Source organism: Leptonychotes weddellii, chromosome 5 (genome assembly GCF_054177405.1).
Source record: "Leptonychotes weddellii isolate Sample4059 chromosome 5, ASM5417740v2, whole genome shotgun sequence".
NCBI lineage: Eukaryota > Metazoa > Chordata > Mammalia > Carnivora > Phocidae > Leptonychotes > Leptonychotes weddellii.
This window is the reverse complement of record NC_138373.1, coordinates 2,968,727-2,991,440: the sequence shown is the minus strand read 5'-3', so window position 1 is coordinate 2,991,440 and position 22,714 is coordinate 2,968,727. Positions and strand designations below refer to the sequence as shown.

Sequence of the window (22,714 nt, the reverse complement as noted above, 5' to 3'; positions counted from 1 at the left end):
GTGCAAGGGCAGAAGGCTGCGCTGGGTGTGAGGAAAGAATGGGCAAGTCGAATCAATAGTAGGAGGAAAACAAAGCCCGAGTGAAGTCTGATTTGTAAAGTTATGGGTGAATTATGATAATACAGGCATTCAGGGGGGCAAGGCCAAGTATGAGCCACATTGATCCAAGGTGAAGATGGAAAAAAACTCACATCTAGAAAATGAGCATCGGGGAAGGGCGTGTGTTTCAAGCCCGATACCAGTTCTAGAACCTTTAGCTGTGTGAGATCCAGGAGGAGGTTCTAAGATGCTGCTGTTGGTGGGAGCCTCCTGGGGGGGGGTGGGTCTCAGCTGCCTCGCTCAGATGGGGTGACTGTAGACTGGCACCCAGAGCCCTCTGAGGGAGCTGTGTCTGGTGCATTGGGTGGTTGCAGGCCTCTTGCGGGTTATGTGCTTCCCGTATGAGCGAAAGGCACCCATCTGAGAATTGCCTGTTTGGTGGCATGTCCCTAGGGCCTGATGCTCGGGGGCCCGAAGCCAAGGCCTCCAGTGGGGCACGGTGCTGCTGACCCCCTCGGTAGCCCCTGTGGGTGTGAGTGGTGAGGGCCCTGTCAGCACCCACAACTTGTTCCAGAGAGCCCACGGCAGCAGAATGGCCCCGGGGGCGCCCAGCCCAGGCATGGTGTGGCTTGTTGGTCTTACAGCTTATCCGTGTGAGGGCTGGGGGCAGACAAATGCAATAGTGGATCAAAACTCTGTGTTTGCAAACAGGGATTATATTCACTCGCACTCCTAATTCTCAGCAGAGTCTTTGCACACCCTTCTGTAATAAGCTAAGGGTAAATGTTAGGCCCTCGGTAGGCAGTTGGAAGTGGGGGGAGGCTCTGGTGTGTGTGGCCGGGCAGCCCCGCGTGGGTTTAAAGAGCACATGCATCACGTTAGCTTGGTAGCATTTAAGGGAGTGCGGAGTCGTCAGCGAGGGAGGGAGGGTGACCGTGCTCAGGAGGCTCGCGCCGCATCCCCCAAAGGTAGGCTCTAAATGCTAAAAGCTCTCCACAGTAAAATATTTACGCAAGTAAGCAAGTGTTTTTCCCTGTAGGCGCCTGGTGGTGTTTCGTGCTGTTAATCTTCTTTGGAAATGCAAGAACATGTTTTGATATAGATTACAAAATCATGGGCTGCAGAGGTGTTTATATACTTGGAAGGCCGCACTGCCCAAGTGGGAGCACTGATTCAAGGTCTCTGGGTGGGAAGCCGGTCTTGCAAAAAGATGTCTCCCTTTCTCTCCCACGAACACCAGGCTGAATCTTTAGAAACTGTTTTCTCATCCTTCCTACGGCGTCTGCAATTTGGTGTGCTAGCTGTAATAATATCCAGGTGACAGGTTACCCAGACAACATTTGTTACCATTATAACTAAAGGCCATTACAACAAAAGATGCTCAGATGTGGTGTTTTTCTGCATTACAGGTAGACAGCACTGTTCTACTTTTCGTCTGCTTTGCCATGGTTGGAATGCTCCAAGTATTTAAATAGTGCCCTCTCTTTACCTGGATTTTTGTGATTTTTAGTGACCCTCCCCAACCCCCAGGAATTACAGATCAAAATCCAAATTTGAAACTCGGTTTCCCTTAGGAGCATCTTATAACCTGGCTCCAACCTGCCTTTCCTGGTTCTTCTCCCTGTTTGCCCGTGTGAAACCTCTGCTGGGGAGCACCAGCTAGATGCTGGGACCAGGCGAAGACTTGGGCGTCAAGAAGCAATTCTCTGGTCCGGGAGACATGATGAAATACGGAACAGCCATGCATTCGAGCAAACATTCGTTGAGTGCTTACCACGTGGCAGGCGTTGTCCTAAGGTCCTCATGCCCAACTCAGTCAACACTACGAGGGAGTATGAGTGTTATTCCCATTTGAGGAATAGGGAAACTGAGGCACAGAAAGGCTCAGTAACGTGCCTAAATTCACCAGGCTGGGCTGCTGAGTCTGCAAGCTTGCCCACGCTGCCTTCAGACTGTCCGGAGTGTGGTGCTTAAAACCCAGGGGACAGCAGAGCAGGCAGCCCGGGATTCACGAGTTTATCCTGCAGGCTATGGCTGTGGGGATGCGGGGGAGGGTGAATCACGCCGCCTGGGGGCATGGAGTCGGGAAACTTCTAGAGAACAGCGGGCTGAGTCAGGTCCTGTGATCAGGTGGCTGTTCAGCATTTCCTCTTGCTCTGTCTCGCCCTCTGCAGCCCAAAGAGGCCGAGCCTGTTGACCCTCCCGCGTGCCCCAGTCCTGCCACCGTGTCCTGAGTGGACGTGGTGCCCAGGGAGTGATGCGGCTGCAAGTCCAGAATGGGGAGAGAGGCCACCACTCAGAGTGAGGAGCGGAGGGAGTCACGGCGACCCTGGGAGGGGCCGGGTGTACGCTGACCCCAGCCTACTGGGCCAGCATGCAGGATACAGCCCCTGCTTCCCCACTGTGGAAACAGCAGACGACGGGAAGACACACACGTTTCAAGCCCTACGTGAAAGTCTTTGTGACCAAAATCAAAAGGGGAACTTTTGCAACATCTGTGACAGTGAATATTGTTAATGATCATGTCGGGCGGTGTTTCCTGGGCTAAGTTGTCCGGACCCCACCTGCAGAGCCAGGCCCCCGACTCAGACTCGGATTTCGGGCTCAGGTCTCCCAGCCACTTGGTACTTGGATGCCGCCAACGTGTAAGGCATGTGAGAGCCAGTAAGGAAGGGGTGAGTCCCCAAGAGAAAAATGGCCAAAGGACGTGTTACGGGCTGAACTGCATCCCCCAAGTTGCCATGTTCAGTCCTAGCCCTGAGCACCTCCAATATGACTGTACTTGGGGAGAGGGTCTTTACAGAGGGGTTAAGGTGAAATGAAGTACTGGGGGGAGGGGGGCCCTGATCCAGTGGGACTGGTGCCCGTACAAAAGGGGATCAGGACAGAGACATGCACAGAGGGACGACCAGGTGAGGGAGGGCATGGGGAGGCCAAGGAGAGAGGCCGCTGGAGATACCAGCCCTGCCCACGCCTGGATATCACACCTCCAGCCTCTGGAGTTGACAGAAAATAGATTCCTATTGTTCAGGCCGCGCACTGTGTGATTCTCCAGGGCAGCCCCAGCAAACTGGTACAGAACTGGAAATTCCCAAGAGGAAAAAAATAAATTATGGCTATGGGGCGCTTGGGTGGCCCAGTCGTTAAGCATCTGCCTTCGGCTTGGGTCATGATCCCAGGGTCCTGGGATTGAGTCCCGCATTGGGCTCCCTGTTCAGCGGGAAGCCTGCTTCTCCCTCTCCCACTCCCCCTGTTTGTGTTCCCTCTCTGGCTGTGTCTCTCTCTAATAAATAAATAAAATCTTTAAAATAAATAAATAAATAAATAAATTATGGCTAGTAAACTTTGAAAATGTCCCCTTCATATAAATATTCTATTTTACGTATCAAACTGGCCAAGATGAAAAAAAACCCATTAATGTCGATGCTGGGGAAGGTGGGGTGACTGGGCACCGCTGTCAGGAGGGCTGACTGACACAGCGTTCTGGAGGGGGAGTGTGACAAGTAGGCGAAGAACTCGGAAATGTTCTAGCACCTTCTCCCAGTTATTCCGCTTCCAGGCCTCTATCCTGAGGAGATCATCAGAAACGCTGTGAACATTCACCTCTAAGGACATCAGTCACATCATTATTTCTGACTGCACAATTTGGGAGATCATCCATATTTTTTTAAATTTTCAATTATAATGTATTTGCATTTAAACATTACATTATTGGGTTGAACCTGTTCGCACCCTGGGCATCCAAACAGTACTGAAGTATACAGAGAGAGTCTGCTTTCAGCAATGTGGTAAGCCAGATGTCCTGAAAAATCTTCCTGTTAAGACATCCAAAACTAATAAATATGGTATCAAAAAAAAGAAAACCTAAGTGCATGGTTGAATCAGCAAGCAAGAAGGAGAAATTATAGAGATTTAAAAGGAAACAGGAACAGTAAGAGTTGAGATGAAGCCCAGGACAGCCCAGGGATGGGAGCAGCCGACAGACCCGCAAGGCTGGGTGTGCTCATCTGGCATTGGGGAACCCTTCCACACACGCACCAGGAGGCGAGCACCAGGATGCTGGAGACGCTACAAACGTCCTGGTCGGGTGTGTGCAAAAACGGACAGCGAGGGTGTGTACGTAGGAAAGATTCGTGACGTGGGAAGAGAAGAGCCAAGTCGCAGAAAAACACGCGACAAGAGTTTGTATGAAATCTAAAAACATGCAGCACTAATATTAGATTTTTGGGCTTAAATTTAACTCTAGGAAAGTCATACAGAAAACTGAAGGAGAGATAAACACAAAATCCCTTGGGGGGCCTGGTGGGCTGTCCATCCTAGATGGGGCAGCAGGGACACGTGCGGGTCACCACCGCTAAACATACATGCAGTACGATGAAGAGGTTCCCTTTTAAGTAGGAAATATTTTATAATTAAAGTATTAGAAAAATGATTAGAAGAAAAAATATTAACATTATCTTTGGGCAGTGGAATTGTGGGTGATTCTCATTTTCTTCCATTTGTTTGAATTTTCTGTTTTTTAAATTTAGAGTGAATGTGTTATTTTTATCTTATGATTGTCCTTTTTGATTATAAATCTTTCAAACATACACAAAATACTGAGAATAATATAGATGGGACACCCAAGTATTCATTGCACCAACTGAACAAATCTTGCAATTTTGCCAAATTGGACTGTTTTTGTTTTGTTCATATGAGAGAGAAGATGAAGCAGAAAAAGTTGAGGCCATCCTGTGGCCCACCGGATCCTCTTCCTCAGAGGCAACTCGGGGTGTCTTCCTGTCCGTGAGTGCACACTTTCACGTGTGGACCCATAAATGATAACAATAATGCTCATAAAGGTTTAAATGTACAGGAACTGCGTGTATTCTCCTGCAACTTGTTTTTCTTCCCTTGAATGGATGCTTGTAAGATTTCCTCATGTAGGCTCATGTAGATCTTGGTCATTTCTTTAACCGCTATCATGTTTTCTGCTGCGTGAAGAGCCCACCATACACCTTTCTGTCACCCGACGGATGGACACTCGGATGTCCTGTTATCAAAAGCCATGTGGCAGGAGCGTCCCGTGCGTGTCCCCTTGGGTATAGGTGTGAGGACTCCAGGCTTAAGACCTGACGGGAAGGGCCTCCGGGATGCGGAGGACAGACGTGCTCCCTCGCCCAGACATTCCAGATCATTCTCCAGGAGCGTACGTGTGTGTTTGCCCACGTCCCCGTCTCTCCCAGGTAGTACCTGAGTTAGGGCTCCAAATCTGAATGATGTAAATGCTACCCCACTGTGGTCTGAATTCTCTGTTCACGGTGCTTTTTCAGTCAGACGTACAAACGTTAGAGATGCCCTTCAAAGTGAGTGACGAGATCTTACCTTCGGACAGTGAGACTCATGTGATGACGGTGGGCACAACCAGGCAGGGACGGGCGTGGAGGGAGCTTGCAGGTGGAGGTGACATCGAATGTGACTTTAGAGGCACAGAAGGGGCAAGGGACCAGCAAGCACAGTGGGCTGGCCCTGACTGAGGCCAGAACCTCCCCACGGTCGCGAGGGGGACCCGGGATGAGTAGTTCAAAGCCATGGCTACGAAATAAGAGCGCATGTCCGTCTGTGGTAAGAGAGGAACGCACGTGAAACCCTCACTGGCCTCCCATCCCTCTCCCATGGGGTCCTCCTGTCGGGATGATTCCTGTCGGCCCAGGATGGCTACAGTGAGCGTGGAGGTGGGCACAGAGTCTGCCCAGCCGCAGTGCCGGGGCAGAGGGCAGAGGCCGTGGCAGGGGCGGCAGGAGCAGAGGCTGCCAGGCCCGGGGCGGGTGGGGATGGGGCCTCCCTCCTCAGCAGGCCGGGGACACTCTGCTTCCTGGAGACTCCGGGTACTGTGACAGGTCAGAATTCACATTTTGTGCTCCAGAGAGGTTTCCTGTCTCATGGCAAGCTGGGGACGCCCCCTGGGTCATCAGTTTAGCCCTGCTCGGTCCAGAAGAGACAGCCGGGTGCGGCGCTGAGGGGCTCCGGGAAGCCTCTGGCCCAGCCATACGCTCCGTAGACCATCTCCCGCCCCAGGTCTGGAGCACAAGGCGCTGGGCCTAACACGTGTCTGTGATCCTGCCTCATCCAGACGGGATGAGAATACACACTTCACCAGCAGCTTCTTCCGCGGCTCATCGTGGTTTTAAAGTAGCAAGAACTGGCAGTTTCGAAGGTCACCCAATTCAGAAATACTGTACTCTTAGCAAAGTACCCCGCCCAGCAACTCTAGGAATCGCAAGAGGAAGGGCCAGACAGGAGGGCCCCAGCCTTGCAGCAGACAACGTCGGTATGCCCCAGGCTCTGTCCTCCCCGTGTTCATGGAACAAGAACTCAAAAAATATTTGCCTCTCTGTCTAGTTATTACCTAAAAGGCAAACCTGATTAGGTCACTTTGTAGCTCAAAGTCCTGGGGTGACTCCCTATTGCCCTCAGCAGAGAGTTTTTTTTTAAAAAAATTTTTTAATGAAGTGAAACTGTTTTTCAAACCAAATATTAGAATCCTAACGTCAGAGGCAGGTGTAAGTGGTGAATTTTACTACCTGTCTATAAGCTCAGGTTTATAATCTTCCTGTAAACCATCCCACGCACAAGCTAACACATGTGGGGGTCCGTTGCAAGTCTGGATTAGGGCAACACCCTATCGGATGCTGGCCTGGGTCTGGAGAGTAGACCGAGCTTGGGACCCTGGCTGTTGGATCCCTGATTTCAGCATCTGGGCCCCCGGGCACTCCCTGCATGGCAGAGCCGGCCATCCCCAGCCATCTCCGGCCGGGCCCCAGCCCACATCTCCAGGCTGGGGTCCGTCTATATTCCCATAGGCACCAGGCATCCGTCTGGCTGAGTGGACGCCCCACCTCCCTTCCTCCAGGACTCGAGAGGCCACTCATCGGCAAGATCCAGCCCGGGGGACCTGCTTGTGGAGCATCTCGTGAACTGTTATTAGTCACCTATCACGTTGCATTGTCCTTGGGCCTCTCCCCGATGGTGCTGTGAGCCACTCACTCACATCCTGAGGACGGGCGCATCTTCTCTCCTTACTGCCCACCATGCACGCAATGCCGTGCATAGGGGAGGCCCTAAATTTGTCATGGTGAAAGGGTGACTAAATAAGGGAACCAATGATTTTTTTTTTTAAATAAAACCTGCCGCCTTTGGGGAGCTAAGAAAAATTAAGGCTTTTCATCAATGCTATCAGAGACACCCCCCTGAACGAAACGTTAAAATAAACAATTTCTCGGGGACCCAAGGCACACAATTCACTCTGGAAACTTCTTAAAAGGATGAGGTGAAGGCCCTGCAGCCAAGGATGTTTCCCAGAACTTGGGAGCGAAGCCCAGGTCTCTGGCTCCCATGAAAAATGACGCTGCTTCTTCCCAGACGCCCATGGAAACAGCCTGGTTATTTCAGAGCTGAAGGAAGGGCCAATTACAGATGGTTTTGTTGTGAATCACGAACAAATGGAAGAAATTCTGGGTTAACAAAATGTAAATTTCAATCTGCAAAGAAACCTCAGCACACATTTCACAAGACAGTAGAGGGTCCCACATTTCTCAGCGCAGAAAAGGCAGGGTTTTTGTTGTTGTTGTTATTGTTCAACCTCTTTGACATGTAATAAAAACAGATGGAATCAATGTAATTGCTACTTCCCCGAGCTATGATCTCTTTAATCACGGCTGCCTCCTTACCCAGAATGATGCCATTGGGCTCCTCCGGCGGCTGCCACACGATCCTCACGGACGTGAGTCTCACTTCCGGGAACACAAGCCTCACTGGCGGGCCTGGGGCTGGAGGGAGGAGAGGAAACCCGTGAGCCAGGTGCCACTACGGTGTTAGGGGGGAACATGACGAGGTTACATAGGACTCTGTGGACTGGCCGAGCATTCGCGACCGTGGGTGTCTCTGTTCATGGACCAGACGCTCAAGGCCATGAATGACTTTTGGAATCTAGCTGGCTCCATGTGGCCCCCTAATGATGTTGAGAAAACACCTCATTTAGAATCCAGCTCATCTGCTTTTCCAACTTCCAGAAGCGGTGCTCACAAACCGTGCCGGGAGCCCGTGAGTGCAAGGGGCGTGAGGCCGCAAGCACATCAAGCCCGAGGTCAAGATTCCGCCAATCTGGGCTGAATCCTTCTGGGGGCTTGACACCTGCCAGCAGGTGTTAGATAAATCAGACGGCCTAGAGTCCCTCCCCACTGACAAAGTGACATGTTTACAACGAATGATTTTTCTCCTATGCACCGTCTTAGAAAATGAAGAGTTGATGCGCCCACATGCGCAGAATAATTCTGTGTGGTGTGACGCCATTGCCTACCAGTGTCATAGCCCTCGTAGGTATATTTACTTAAATGGGTAGGCGAGTGAGTGTCAGAACTTCCGGTTGGAACTTAATGGATTCCCAGATAAGAGGCAATGGGCTCGGAACAACAAATACAGAGGTAGGATGCTGTTTGTTACGGTCATTCCAGGGCCGCTGAATTCTGCCTCTGGCTATTAAGCGGAGAACAGTATTTAACATTTTAAATCCGTGTTTAAATAAATCTGTGACCCTTGCATTTGGTAACATAACCGTAAGGAGGCTACAGGCTCGCACGCAAGGACCAACTGCACAAATATGCAAATTCTGACAGCAGCCTTATGCGGCTTCTGTCCCCTGCGCCGTCCCTGCGGCTGAGCACCTGAATCACACTGAAATGAGGGAGTGGAAAGCATGCTTCTACTCGCACCGTGGGAGAAGAAGGAAAAGCATTCTGTGAATTCCAGTCTCTACTTTAGGACGAGGCAGTTGTGATTGGCCAAGGCTGGAGGTCCGTTTGTGTAACCCGGGCCATCATGTCTTCGCACAGTTCTGCAGACAACCTCGAGGCCACTGCCCCCCGTCAGGCCCCGGCCCCCCGAGGCTCTGCATCCAGGAAAGGACAGTGTGCAGTGCTCCTAACTCTCCCCGACTGAAGCCCAGCGCTGGTGCTGTCTCCCAACAGAACACAGAGAATCGGTCTGCTCAGCAGCCGGAGCACCGTGGGGGCTAACTGAATGACTTCCGCAGACGTGTGTCAGGAAATCTACGGTTCTTCCACTTCTGAGAGAAGCTTCTGATCCCTAAGGTGGGTGTGTGTGTGTGGGGGAGAGCAGTATTTTCCCCCAGAATATACTCCCCCCTCCCCGACTATTTGCTATAGTCCATGTAACAATACAAATGTAAAAAGAGATAACCTTTAAGTGTTTGACATCTGCAAAGTGGAAAACCGTATTTGCTGATGATTTAGACTTCTGTAAAAACAGAGCCGTCAAGAGGTCCTTGTTATTCCGGCCTGGAGGCACGAGTGTGGGGAGTCGGGGAGCCCGTGGAGCCCGCCTCACTCCGTGCAGGAACTTCTAGGAACCTCTTGGCGTGCAGACCACAGGAGCGGGTGCACCATGGAAATCGAGGCACCCAGGCTGGGAGTGGGGCTCTCACCCCGACCTGTGCGGACACCGCCACCCAGAGCAGTTGGACGTTTTCCGGCCCCTGCCCACCCGGCCTTTACTGCGCTGCCTCTCGCAGAGTTATGACCGAAATGTGCAGAGGTTCCTAATTAGGCTGTAAAAATTCACTTTGGGCTGAAATTGGCCATATAAATGCTCGGTGACTGAAAAGCAATTTTGTTTTGTTTTCCTCAACCAAAAAAGGGAGGGAAAAGGTGGTTTGAAAATTAAGTGAAAAATGACAACCGTCCGGATCGTTTGGGCTGTTCAGGCACACCGTTACCGTACCGTCGTCCTTGGTCCGCTCCAGGATGAGGGGAGAGCTGGGGACTCCGTTGCCGATGCGGGTGAACGCCAGCACCTGGAGCTCGTACAGCACGAACTTCCGGAGACCGGCCAGGAGCGCCGACTGCGTGTGGTTCCCTCGCACGACGTGACTGCGGGGCTCAGGGTCCAGGTCTTTGGCCCGGAACAGAATCTGGAATGTCAGCACACAAGCACGCGCGCGTGGTCATGGGGATGCGGGGTGCCAGGAGGGGGCCCTCTCAACCACACGGCACGGACCAGCCAGCTGTGGTTTTTCTCCCACAACAGCTGTGTTTAGGGCTTGCGGATCTAGTTGCCATACGCTATGGTATTTCGGGGGAAGATGCACTCCAGAGCAGAAGAGGACCGGGAGTTACAACCCAGCCCGTGGCTGGGGGAACTGCCCCTGAGCCATGATTGACAAGATCCGAGGCACACTGACCACGCCCGCTAGAACGAGGACTCGGTCGCAAACACAGACGTTATGCTTCCTACAGAAGGAGCCAGCGTCCCCCGCGGTTTCCCAGCTTCTTGGGAAATTGGGCTCCTGACCCAGGAGAGTTGCTGTGAGCCGTCGGAAACACGGGCCGCGGTCCCCCTGGGCTCCATGCTGCCGTCCATGCACAGACACAGCACTCTGGGAGGCTCCCCTCCACGGCCCTGCCTGCGCCTGCCTGTTTGCTCAGTCCTCACTCACAGCTCATCCTTCCCGAACTGGTCCCTTAGTTGGGGACCCAGAGGCCATAAAAGATGGTGGTCCTCAGGGAGGAGCTTGGACACAGCAGGGCAAGCTCTCTTCTCTGGCAGAAGAGTGTGGTGTGGAGTTCTGGTCACTGCACCTGCCCAGTGAGATCACCACGGCCAATGGGGCATGAGGGAGCAATCTGAATGCCCAGGAGAACAGGTGGGGAAAACCAGAGACTGGGGATCGAACCCACAGAAAGCCTGGGGTTCCCGTGCCCGAAGGCTGTGCAGGTGTAACAGACGGGGGAGGCCCTGCTGGTCACATCTAGGAAAATCCATCCCGCTGCTGGGGGGAGGGGATGGAACAGAGCACAGGTGGGTAAGTGCAGGTAAGACCGAACCCGGCAGGGGCTCCCGGAGAGGCAGGAAGGCGCTCGCCCCCGCCTGCTGCCGCCACTGCCCCGGACTGCCCAGGATGCTGGCGTGCCCGCGCACACGCGGGTAGCCAAGAACACCGACTCAGCACGCGCTCGGAGCAAAGCGCATCTCACAAAACCAAACCCCCTTCCTTCTCAGACCAGCCTCAGAGCCAGCCACCACGATCACTCGTGCTGTGCAAGCCGGGAAGCAGAGCCTCGAGTTTAAGCAGCCGGCTCCTAGCCGTGCCTTGTTCGTGCCTCTGTTAGGACGTTGTACCCAGGCCTCGTCCCCGGATGGGAATGCAGTTTAGAGGAGACGACAGGTGTGACCATCACAACTGTGCTGTGGATGGGGGGTGCTGCAGGTCTGGACGGCGCTCTGCGCTCCTTGGTCTGGGGGTGACATGCAGCATGCCTGCACAGCCTACGCACCGGACGGGCACCCCCGACACGCACCTTGTAGCCCAGGATGAGCCCGTTCTGGTCCTGTTCAGGCACGGAAGCCCACGTCAGTAAGATCTGGGTGGAGCTGACGGCCTCAGCGGACACGTTTTCAGGGGCGGCTGAAGGAACTGCGAAGGATGAGTAAGACAGATTGGTACCCAAAGTTCAAAGTCTTTTATAAATAAAGGTTCAATTTTTACCCAATCAAGTTGTCCTTGAAAGAGCAACGAATTCTGAGCATTTTGGTGTGATCAGATTAAGCCTGCAGAGGTATAACAGAAATGTAAATCTCTTTAATATTAGCAACAAATTCCACAAATCCAGGGTATTTAGGAGCTCAACTTTACCTGAGTCTACCCAGCAAGAAAATCTACTTGGTCTGTTTTTATATTAACTTGTGGGAGCTCCAGACTTTGATGGCAAATGGGAAATCCTCACTCTCAGACACCAGTTCAGTGACATCTCTAAATGTGGTATTTTGAGAGGGGCCAGAGGTGCAGGAGAGAGGAGGGGACATTATCATTCACATGAAGGGGAGGGGAGGAAAGATTTCCTAGGTGCTGAGTACACATCCTGTGCTAGGGGTCTTCAGAACCACAGTCCCATCTAATAGCCACAACAGCCCGGAGATGCAGTGGTTATTGGCCCCTTTCTGCAGGTGGAGAGATCAAGGCTGGAGGACTCTCCACACATTCCGTTTTTTTTTTTTTCAATGCGATGGGCCTGTGCAGGCAAGTTGTGCAGTTCTTGACCTGTGTATGTGTAAGATGATGTTTTTACTCTCTTCTGTTTATGTATGTCACTGAACTTATTTTAATTTGTCTTATATGTTTGCAGTGATTCGGATAGAATGCATATAAGGACAAGAGTCAAGCTTTACAAGCAAGGCTTTATATTCTAGATCATCTCGATTTGCTTTGAGAATTTCCCTGTGAACCCATTTAAACTTTACTCAGATGGAAAAGATAGATCCAGAGTTCCCCAGCAAAGTCAGGGGATGCAGTGTTCGCAGATAGGCATGGCGCACAAGGAACCTGTCGGCTGTGGCCTGAAGGTCAAACCACCCACGACCCTCCAGAGCCTCCATGGTCGAACAGGAGGAATGCTGCAAGTCCACTGGGTTTCATGGAGAGTAATATGGGGTAGGACTCTGGCATTCATAGTGGGAGGGATCACTCTGCAGAGGAGGGAATGGAGGCTCTGAGCGGTCACACAGCCTGCCCACATCCCTAATAAGCGACAAAATCACCACTTGAAGCCGGGAGGCCTTGAGGTGTTCACAGGGAAGCAACAGGCTCACGGGCTCTGGAGCAAGACCAGACTCAATGAGAATCCCGAGCCGTGTGACCTGGGGAAGCTGCTCTACTCCTCTGGGCCTTGATTGTCCCATCTGTGAAGTGGTCAAGTGTAGCCCACCCCTCCTCGAGCCTGTCTTCTCTCTCCCCCATCCCGTGCCCAGCACTGGGCTTTGCAATGAGCAGGCGATCAGCGGCTCTCTGTTCTGAAGAAGGTGAGACAATGACACCATAAGCTCCCTTCCCTGCAGGAGGAGGGTGGGTGAAAGGCTGCCAAGCACCCAGCACCCACGGTGTCCACTCCCTTCCCCTCTGCAGTCCCACCGGGGCTCTGTGAATGGAGGGAGGGGTGCCTTCACATGCACCTCAGAAGCAGGGACGCTCCACTCACGGGGGCTCTCTCCACCCTCCATCCATAGACCCCCTCGACATTCATTCATTCATTCATTCACACAAGCACTCCTTCCTCCTAGCCAAGCGGTTGCTGGTGGCTAGCTCACTCATTTACTCTGAATATACAAAGTAACGGGGGTTTGCACAATAACGCTGCTCTCCGACATTTGCTTCCTGGATTTTCTTCACTGAAGGGATTTGGTCTTCATTATGGGTTGAATTGTGTCCCCCTCCTCCCCCCCGCCCCCCTCGGCTTCCATACACTGGAGTCCTAACCCCTGGTAGGTCAGAATGTGACCTTATTTGGAACTAGGGTCATTGCAGATGTCATTGGTTAGATGAGGCCACACTGGAGTAGGGCAGCTAATCCAGTACGACCAGTGTCCTTCTAAGAACACCACAGGAAGAGACAGACAGCCGTAGGGAGACCGCCAAAAGGAAGTCTAGAGGGACGCGGCCACGAGCCCAGAAGCCACTGGGAGCTGGGACAGGGCGCTGGAGCAGATCCTTCCCCAGCGTCTGCAGAGGAGCGTGGTCCTGCTGACACGTTGGTGTCCAACTTCTGGCCTTCAGAATGGTAAGAGAGTCAATCTGGGCTGTTTTAAGCCCCCAGTCTGGGGTGCTTTGTTATGGCGGCCGTGGGAAACTAATACTGTATTTAAGGAAAAAAGCTCCAGGACTCACGTAGGTCCTAGAAGCGCTGTTACCTTATCTGGCAGCTTGGCCAGATCACTACAGCAACCAGTGGTTCCTGTAGACAGAGGCTGAGGGGAGAAACCAAGGAAAGCCTGAGAGGGCACGTTGCTGAGGGAACACAGAGCCTGGGGGGGTGGGCAGGACTTGGCACCTTCTGGTCCCCAGAGAGTGGAGTCATGGAGGCCTCCTGGGGGCAAAGACCTCAGCTCCAGCCCCAAGACTGGCTGACTTCCCTGGCCTCCACGGCCCAGTGGCGGTCCTGCCCCCTCTACCCACCACATCGACCATCTACAGAACCCAGGCGTTAGACTGGCTGCCAGTGGAGGTCACCGGGCATGTCCCCAGAACAGAAGAGTCACCTGTTTGTGCCTGTTCGCATAAGGGTTCAGGGATCTTCCTTATACTTTTAGAGAGATAATGCCGGTCAGCCCACACCTGCTAGATACACTTTTTCTTCCCAAATATGTCAGTCGAGAGTCATTCACACGGTTGGTCAGTCGTTCAACAAAACAGTATTAATTTATCTGAGCAGCTAAGTGTCACAAAAAAGAATCTTTATAATTTCAAGCTTACTCAGCCCTCTAAGGGAAGCGTGCTTGCCACCCACGCCTCCCCGCGTCCCCCGTGCCTTTTGGTGGCGGCTCCCGCAGGGCCCACTCATGTTCTCCGTGCCCGACGGGGCTCCCGCCATGCCAGTCACCAGGACATCGCTCACACATATGCTTATTGTATTCAAGAAACAAGGCATACACTGCTGCCTTGATTCGACTGTGACTTAAAAGTCACAACCACTCGAAGAACAGGCAAGCCTACAATTTATCTGACTTTATTTAGAGTCAGATGAGAACTGCTAAGGCGCCGCGTGCCCACTTCTGCAGTGCTGTGTTCTAAGAACTGTCCCTCCCGGTACAGAGAGAGGCCACTGTCAGCAACACAACGCGTCCGCCTCTCCAATCCGTAACCGTTTCCTGCGGGCCCACCTTTGACACCGTGAGTGCTCAGTCCTCACTACGGACGTACAAATAATACTGATTTTCTAGGGTGTGGTAGTATGTGCATCCCTTTCCTGAAGGGCACCCACACCCCCGAAGAAGGAAGGCCCCCCGGCGAGGGGGGTGACCCAGACATGGTGCCGAGAGCTCGGCGGGGTCTCCAAGGACGGAGCCACAGAAAATGGACACATTCCGGATTATAGTGTCAGTGGATTCAGATCCCACCAGGATCCAATCTGCCATTTAGTTACAAAATATCTATTTTTTTTTTTTAAAGATTTTTATTTATTTTTTAGAGAGCGAGCGAGAGAGAAACAGCATGAGAGGGGAGAGGGTCAGAGGGAGAAGCAGGCTCCCCGCTGAGCTGGGAGCCCGATGTGGGACTCGATCCCAGGACCCTGGGATCATGACCTGAGCCGAAGGTAGACGCTTAACCATCTGAGCCACCCAGGCGCCCCAAAATATCTATGTTTTTAAGATTTGGTTAAAAAAGAAAAATCTCACCCATTATCTGTTTTGAGGTAGATTAAACTCCCTTTCCAACCTGCCATCTTGTGTTTGGGGACAGTCCTAGAGATTCCCTTTTCATGAAGAACAATCCCGATTAAAACGCTTCTCTTTTCCTTCGTTTGCTCTCTCTCCTCTACAGGATTCCTCACTGCTCAGTCTTTTGATGTTTAGGGCCTCATTTATCCTTATATCATAATAAGTCATAGGATGTCACGAAGCCAGTTAGATCATACTTCAAAATGGGAAATGTCATTTCAGCCTGGTTCAAAATATTCTGCTCTGTGCTTCCCACATCGGCTTTCCGTATGCCCACGACTGTGCCGTACGTGAGTACCCACGTGTGGCCATCTCCACGAGGTACGGGTCTGCAGTTTTATTCTCCCCATCAGCTCCCTCCCCTTCTTCCCTCTCCATCAGCTGCATTCCACCACTGGGCCTTGCAACCCCTGCACCCTCTCCTACCCACCCCCAAGGGCTGAGCAGTGCCTGGAAGGATCTGTTCTTGGGAGGGGCGAGTCCTCTGCTGGACGGGGGAAGGTAAGACATCGACCCTGCTGCAACGGGGAGGGGCCTGCTGGTCAGAAGTGAGGGGCTGCCCCCAGCAGGAGGTTCTGGAAACACTGTTCAGAGGGGGGAGATGCCGAAGCCCCAAAGGACCAGCAACATTGGAAGGGGTGCCAAAGAATGCCCCAGGTTGGGGGGACCAATGTCTGAGCACCAGGACTCTTGGGGGAGAGATCAGCCTAAGAAGGGTCCCCAGGGGCCCACTTTTCCAGCATTAAAAATGTCTGAAGTCTAGGGGCGCCTGGGTGGCTCAGTTGGTTAAGCGACTGCCTTCGGCTCAGGTCATGATCCTGGAGTCCCGGGACTGAGTCCCGCATCGGGCTCCCTGCTCAGCGGGGAGTCTGCCTCTCCCTCTGCCTCTCCCCCTCTCATGCTCTCTCTATCACTATCTCTCTCAATAAATAAATAAAAATCTTAAAAAAAAAAAGAATATAAAAAAAATGTCTGAAGTCTAAGTCATCTCATCTTGAAATGAAGATCAATAACCCTATTATTCAATTGTGATGAAAACACCTGTGGAACCAAATCTTTTCTAATTGAACAAACATCCCATTAAAAACTAAAAAATAATTTTCTATAAGCCAGAACCCTCAAAATAAGAAAGGATGTGAGAGCATAAAGGAGAACTTATATTGCAAGAAAAATTTCTAGACCACAAATCTTCTCAACAGGCCAACGATGAATGAGGCAATCCTGGAATCGATGCAGTTAGTTCCGGGGGCTGCCTATGATTCTCCTGTAGTCGTGCGTACCTATGTTTGTGTTCATTTTGTCAACCAAGATGAAAACAAACCCATTATGCCTTTTTTTTTTGATACCAAAGCCGCACCTCAATATTAACTAAAACAGAAATGCCTACAAAAACAAACAGTATTGTTCAAGAGAGTCTCCTCAGAGTTATCGGGTAGGAGGGGACACAAGATTGTCTGAAGGGAACAGAGCTAGAAGAAAGCATCTGGGTGAGTTGACGCACAGAGTGGTCTCCTCAGCATTCTCCTGACCACTGCAAAGGGAGCTTGCAGCAGCTGACAGAGTTTTACAAAAATATAGTCTCACCTCAGCAATTTTGCCATGGCTTTACCTTGTCTTTTGAGAGCATTCTTCGGAAACCTAACAAAACAGTATTATTTTCCATTTTTATTACATTTTATTCATCCTTACATGTCATTTAGCTTACAGTTTTCTGAACAAAATCCTTGAAAAGCAATTTAACTGAGTGTAGCACTTGAGGTTAACAGTTATTGCCTCTCAGCTCCTTCAACATTATTCTCATTCCATTATGATTCCATTGTTCCAGTGTCTTCTAGTCTCCACTGTTCTTGGGAAGCCGGCTTCAAATCGTCTTGCCTTCTGTAGGTAAGATGCCTTCCCTCCAAGTGTTTTTAAGATTTTCTCTTTGGCTTTCAGGCTCTACAGTTGCAGCATAATGCATTTTGGTGTGGATTTATTTTATTTATTCTGCATAGGATTCACTTTTCTTCAGTCTGATAAAGTATCAATTCTGAAGCTTCAAGGCTATTATCTCTCCATATTTTCTTGTTCTCATCTACTCCCTCCTTCCCCTCTGAGTTTTTATTAGATACATGCTGGACCTTCTCATTCTATTCTTTATGTCTTTTAACCTCTCTACCGTGTTTTCAATCTCTGTGTCTTTGTGCTGTATTTTAAGTTATTTACTCATATCTAGCTTCCGGTTTAGGAAGTCTCTCTTTAGCTGTGTCTAAACTACTTTTCACCTAATGGTAGTGTTTTATTTTCAGTGGCTGTTCCTATTTGTTTTTCTTAAAAAGTGCTTTCAAAGTGGCATCTGAATCTTTACCTAAAGTTTTAATGTGTTCTTTTCATAATTTAAGACTACAGTCTTATTTTATATTTATTCCAGCTCTTATCAGAATATAATTGATACACCACATTGTATAAGATTAACGTGTACAACATGTTGATTTGAGGCACGTATGTACTGCAAAGAGGCTACCACCATAACATTAGCTAACACCTCCATCAGTCACAAAGTTATTGTTCCTTTCTTGTAGTGAGAACATTTAAGATCTACTCTCTTAGCAACTTTCAAGCATATAATACAGTATTATTAACTATAATAACTATGCTATACATAAGATTACTCAGAAGTTATCATTTTATAACTGGAAGTCTTTAATAATTTTTAATATACTTATCACATATTCTCTTTCATACTAGTATGTATTTTAAAGCAATCGGAGCCCAATTTCCTCCCTTCCTTTCTCCCTCCATTCCTTCCTTCTTTCCTTCCTTCCTTCCTACCTACCTACCTGAAGAAGATCTTATTTTTACTCATGGCAGAGTATTTCCTTGTGTGTTTGAAAGTTGTGAGTTCATCTTTTAAAAGCTGATTTTTATTTGGGACAAGTTGGCTGTGGCAATATCTCTCCAGTGATGTTTTCTTCTTTGTTCCCCAGAAAGTCTGGCCTAGAACCATGTTTCTTTCTTTTTTCTTTTTTTTTGTCTTTTAAAAAAATTTTGTTGTTTTTAGAGGACAGTGAAATCATTTATTGGGGTATAATACGTAATCTTTCAGGAGGAGTGGATCACTATTTCCCCTGGGGTAAGAAGACTTTCTGGTCAGTGAGGATGCTCTTCATGGTCTTCCAATGTTATACAAAGTGTACAGTATCTGAACCATACTTATTTTAATATCACTTAACACCTGTTATTGTCCAACTTGTTCTTCAATTTTATTTTACCCACCTTAGGGGTGTGAACTAGTATCTCATTGTGGTGTTTTCATTTCCCTGGCAGTGAATAATGTTGAGCACCCTTTCATGTGCTTAACGACCATTTGTATGTCTTCTTTGGAGCAATGTCTGTTCAGATCCTTTGTCCAGTTTTTAACTGGGTTGTCTTTTTACTGTGGAGTTGTAAGAGTTTTTCTTTTATATACATCCTGGATATGGGTCCCTTATCAGATAATTTGCAAATACCTTCTATGATTGGGGGACTGCTTTTCATTGTTATTGTTTTGTTTGTTTGTTTGTTTTACTTTATGGTATTCTTTGAAGCACAAAGGTTTTCATGTTAATGAAGTCTAAATTTTTCTTTTGTTGCTTATACTTTGGTGTCTGAAACCAAGTTTTACATTAATTTCTTTTCTAGGAGTTTCTGGACCAGACAGAGTAAATTCAGAACCCAAACCTGAGCTGGGCACAGGACTTAGAGTTACATTTTTTTTCCCTATTCAGAGTCCGGGTAGACAGATGGACACAGACAAACTTCCCTGGGCAGAGATTTCCAGTCTCCCTTTTCAACGAGGGTACAGCATTCAGGAGCCTTGTCTGTGTGTGCAAAGGCCTTGATTCGAACTCCCCGCCTTGCGCAGACTCGTGGCTGAACCTTCTGTTCCTGGATGGGCACCATGTCGTGAGTCCTGAAGCTCCCAGGATGGATGCCCACACCCCCATCCCATGCCAACCCCCCAGGGCAGCCTCAGCACCAGCTCAGCACTATTGTTTCAGTCCCTGTGTGCATCTGACATCTGGGGATTTTCTCTGTTTTTCTTATGAGGACATTAATAAATTCTAAATCTCAAAAAATGATATTTTGTCCATAATTTTCTAGTTAGTTACAGCAAAGTTGTTTTAAAAAATATTTTCTCGCTCTGCCTATTACTGGGGTTAGAATGGTCCTCTTAGAATGTTTCCAGTCCTCTTCTTTGTCACAAAGACTCAGAGACTGAATAGAGCTTTTTAAAAATCCATGTGATCGCACAGCCACAAGCTGAATGTAGTGTCTCAATCTTTTATTTCTTTTTTTAAATTTTATTTTGTTATGTTAATCACCATACATAAAATTTACAGCTTGAAAGAAAGCCAGGAAGGCATCTGAGGCAGCCCCAGCTACTCTGGGAAACCTCTCTTCAAGTATTGGTCCTCTTGGAAGGGGAGCGGTACGCTTCCTTCTCTTCAGGAGACAACCTCACCATTTCAGACCAGGTGGAAAGAACTGGTCTGTGTCCCATTGCATCTTTAAACGTGACAGGAGCCCTCTTTGTCACTCCACAAACTCAAACCAGGCTAGCAGGGGTCCCCCAAACCACAGGTCAGCCCGCAATGCCCAGCAGATCAGGGGAACACACTGGTCCTTACCAGACTGCAGCCCAGGCTACCGAGTACTGACCCAAAGTATTTAGTACTTTTCCTTTCCTCCCTGGCCACCAGCAGTAACCCCGAGCCTGGTGGCTCTGCGTGGATGGATGTGTGTCATTTCTGGACAGTGTTAGGGAGCAGGGGTGCCCACTCTCTGTTCTTTCTTCTTCCTTGGGTAGCTGGGCACAGACAAGGATTGGGCCTATAGCACAGCAGAGCCTGGGTCCTTGAATCAAGAGGAAGAGAGCCACCCGCTGAACAGGACACCCATCCTACTCGGTGATGAATGAGAAATGAAGCTCTACTGTGTCAAAGCAATCGAACCTTTGAGGGGATATTTGTTAGTTCAGGGGAGATGATCTTAACCCGTCCCACACACTACTTTGTCAAGAGGAGGTCCTGAGTGCCTTGTGTTATAAAGATCTCCCTTAGAATCTCTATACACCCTTGTTTATTATCACTGATTGTGAAATTATATCTAATTTAAAAGATAGTACCACGAGTCCAGCCCCTGGTAAGACCCACGATTAATTTCAAATTAGTGGCATGGACTCTAATGATGTTTTCCTGAAATTACCGTCAAGGTTGACCTAATTACTGGGTTAGGAAAGGGTCGGCATAGACACAGCAGGGACAGAGCCAATGAGCTGCGACGTGGGGACTGGGGGACACGGAGCCCCATCTCCAGGGAGACCCAGGTTGGGGCTGAGCCTCCACCTCACCTGACTCCCGTGTGCGGCCCCGCACTGCCTCGCTCCAGGGCCCAGCCCCGATGGCGTTGAATGCCTGCATCTGGAGCTCGTACTCTGTCCACTCCTCCAGCCCCTCGATGGTGAACTCCCTCTCCAGCCGGTCGTTGATGACTTGTGCCAGTGCCTGGGCCTGGAGGTCGGGGCGCCAGTACTTAATCCTGTAGCCCACCGACTCGGGGTTCCCGTTGTACTGGGAATCAGGCAGCGGCTGGAAGCAAAGACACGTGTGGTGAGCCTGCATCTCAGAACTGCCACCTGTCAAGGTCCCAAAGCATCAGCCTGTCTTAGCAGACCAAGTCCATGGAAAATATTTTCCAGGAGTAATAGTCTTAGAACCTTTACCACGTGGTTCCCTGGAACTTTTCCTCTGTTAATTAAATGAAATCATGTCAGTAACTTGGGCTAAACATAATTTCTTTTAATACATTTTGGCTTAATTTTGTGGGGGAAATGTTCTGAATAAATATCAAGCTGGCTCTCCTACAAACATTGAGTGCTGGCTCCGTGTTGACCCAGCTTAAGGACTTACAGGTCCACCCTGTGGCACACTGGCTTCCCTCCCCCAAAGAATATTCCTCTGTTCCAAGAAGCCAGTGAGTAATGCTGCTCATTAACAGGGTCACCTGGGCTGGTCTGTGACCCAACACCAACTGTAAAATGCAATACTTTCTAGTTTAACAGAGAGATTAGCTTGGACTAGGACAAAGCCATGACTAAGACATCACTAAGCTCTGGCTTCACATGCAGACCTGGATAGTCAAGGCGACTGTCCCTGCAGCCCACTTCCGGCCCCCAACTCACCACCCAGCGGAGCCGCAGGCTGGTCTCACTGGCCGTTCGCACGGTGATGCTGGTGGGAGCCACATCAGGGGGGGCCTGCAGGGTCTGGATGACCCGGGATGACTGGCTGAAGGGGCTGGTACCGACAATGTTCACCTGCCTCATGCGAAATCTAGAGGTAAAACCGTGGACACAGTTATTCTACAGGAAAGAACAAAACCCCACCACCTTCTCAGAAGGTTCCGCTATGTGTCCATCTGTGTTGTAAAGGCTGTTGCCCAAGGACGCCCTCTTTCCACCTGGTTTCATGAAAAATGCAAATTGCATATTTGGCCCTTTCCCCCAAAACCTCCAAAGAATGGTAAATTTGTTCCAACGCAAAGATTTTAAAATCCCAAGCAAAGCATAATGGAATGGGTTACATGGCCAGAAATCCGTGTCATCTGATGCCATTGGCTGATTCGTGTTTAGGGTAAGGTCGGGGGGATTAGCAGTTGAGGTGCCAAATGACCTTGAAGAGTCTGGTTGTTTCAATGAGCATGGGTGTCTGCACCCTATTCTCTGTTGGCTCAGGGGAGGAGCACTGGCCCCAGAACCCACACCCTGGGACTCTGACCCCATTGGTAACTGAGACCTGAGGCAAATCAGACTTGCCCCCATTTCCTTACCTATAAAATGAGGGTGGGGTGGGCGTGCTCTAGAGACTCGGTTAATGTTTTCAGTTCTCTCTCCTTTATTTGTACAATTACTTGGAGTGAACTTCCACCCAGGAAACATGCCCTGAGCACACACGCATATTCACCACAGAGGCTGGAAGAGGACGGGGGTCTCTAGTCACAGTTTCTGACCTTGGACGCAATGAGACAGCTGCTACCAGCTTCACAGGGTAAGCCTGGAGGCCCTGCAGCTCGTTTTTTTTTTTTTTTGAGAAATATTTTTCTCTGCAAATGAGTGTATGGTGTCTCGATTCATCTGCTCTGATCTCAGGGAGGATGTCTGAACTGCAGCTCTCATTAGGCTTTGTTTTAAAAGGCTCTAACGTCAGTATTATACCGAAAAAAAATGTTCTTCATGAAGATGTAAGGTCACCTTTTACTCTCTGAATTAGTCATTCTTAGTCTTTTACTCCCCAATCTTATGAACAATGACATTATCAAACTCAACATCTGGCGATACCTGGAAATTTCATCTTGGTCAATGATCTTACGGGAAGTTATAACATCTCTAACG

General features: G+C 49.8%; 1 protein-coding gene across 1 annotated transcript in view; it reads right to left on the bottom strand.

The window, feature by feature from the left end:
- Positions 1-22,714, bottom strand: part of SDK1 (sidekick cell adhesion molecule 1) — an 821,758-nt gene that overhangs the window by 91,649 nt on the left and 707,395 nt on the right. Inside the window, exons 19-23 of the mRNA XM_081822645.1 lie at positions 21,506-21,685; positions 20,675-20,912; positions 11,394-11,509; positions 9,817-10,006; positions 7,749-7,847 (exon numbers count right to left, since the gene is read on the bottom strand). Of these exons, the coding sequence (XP_081678771.1) occupies positions 7,749-7,847; positions 9,817-10,006; positions 11,394-11,509; positions 20,675-20,912; positions 21,506-21,685 (823 nt within the window). The remainder of the gene's footprint in view (positions 1-7,748; positions 7,848-9,816; positions 10,007-11,393; positions 11,510-20,674; positions 20,913-21,505; positions 21,686-22,714) is intronic.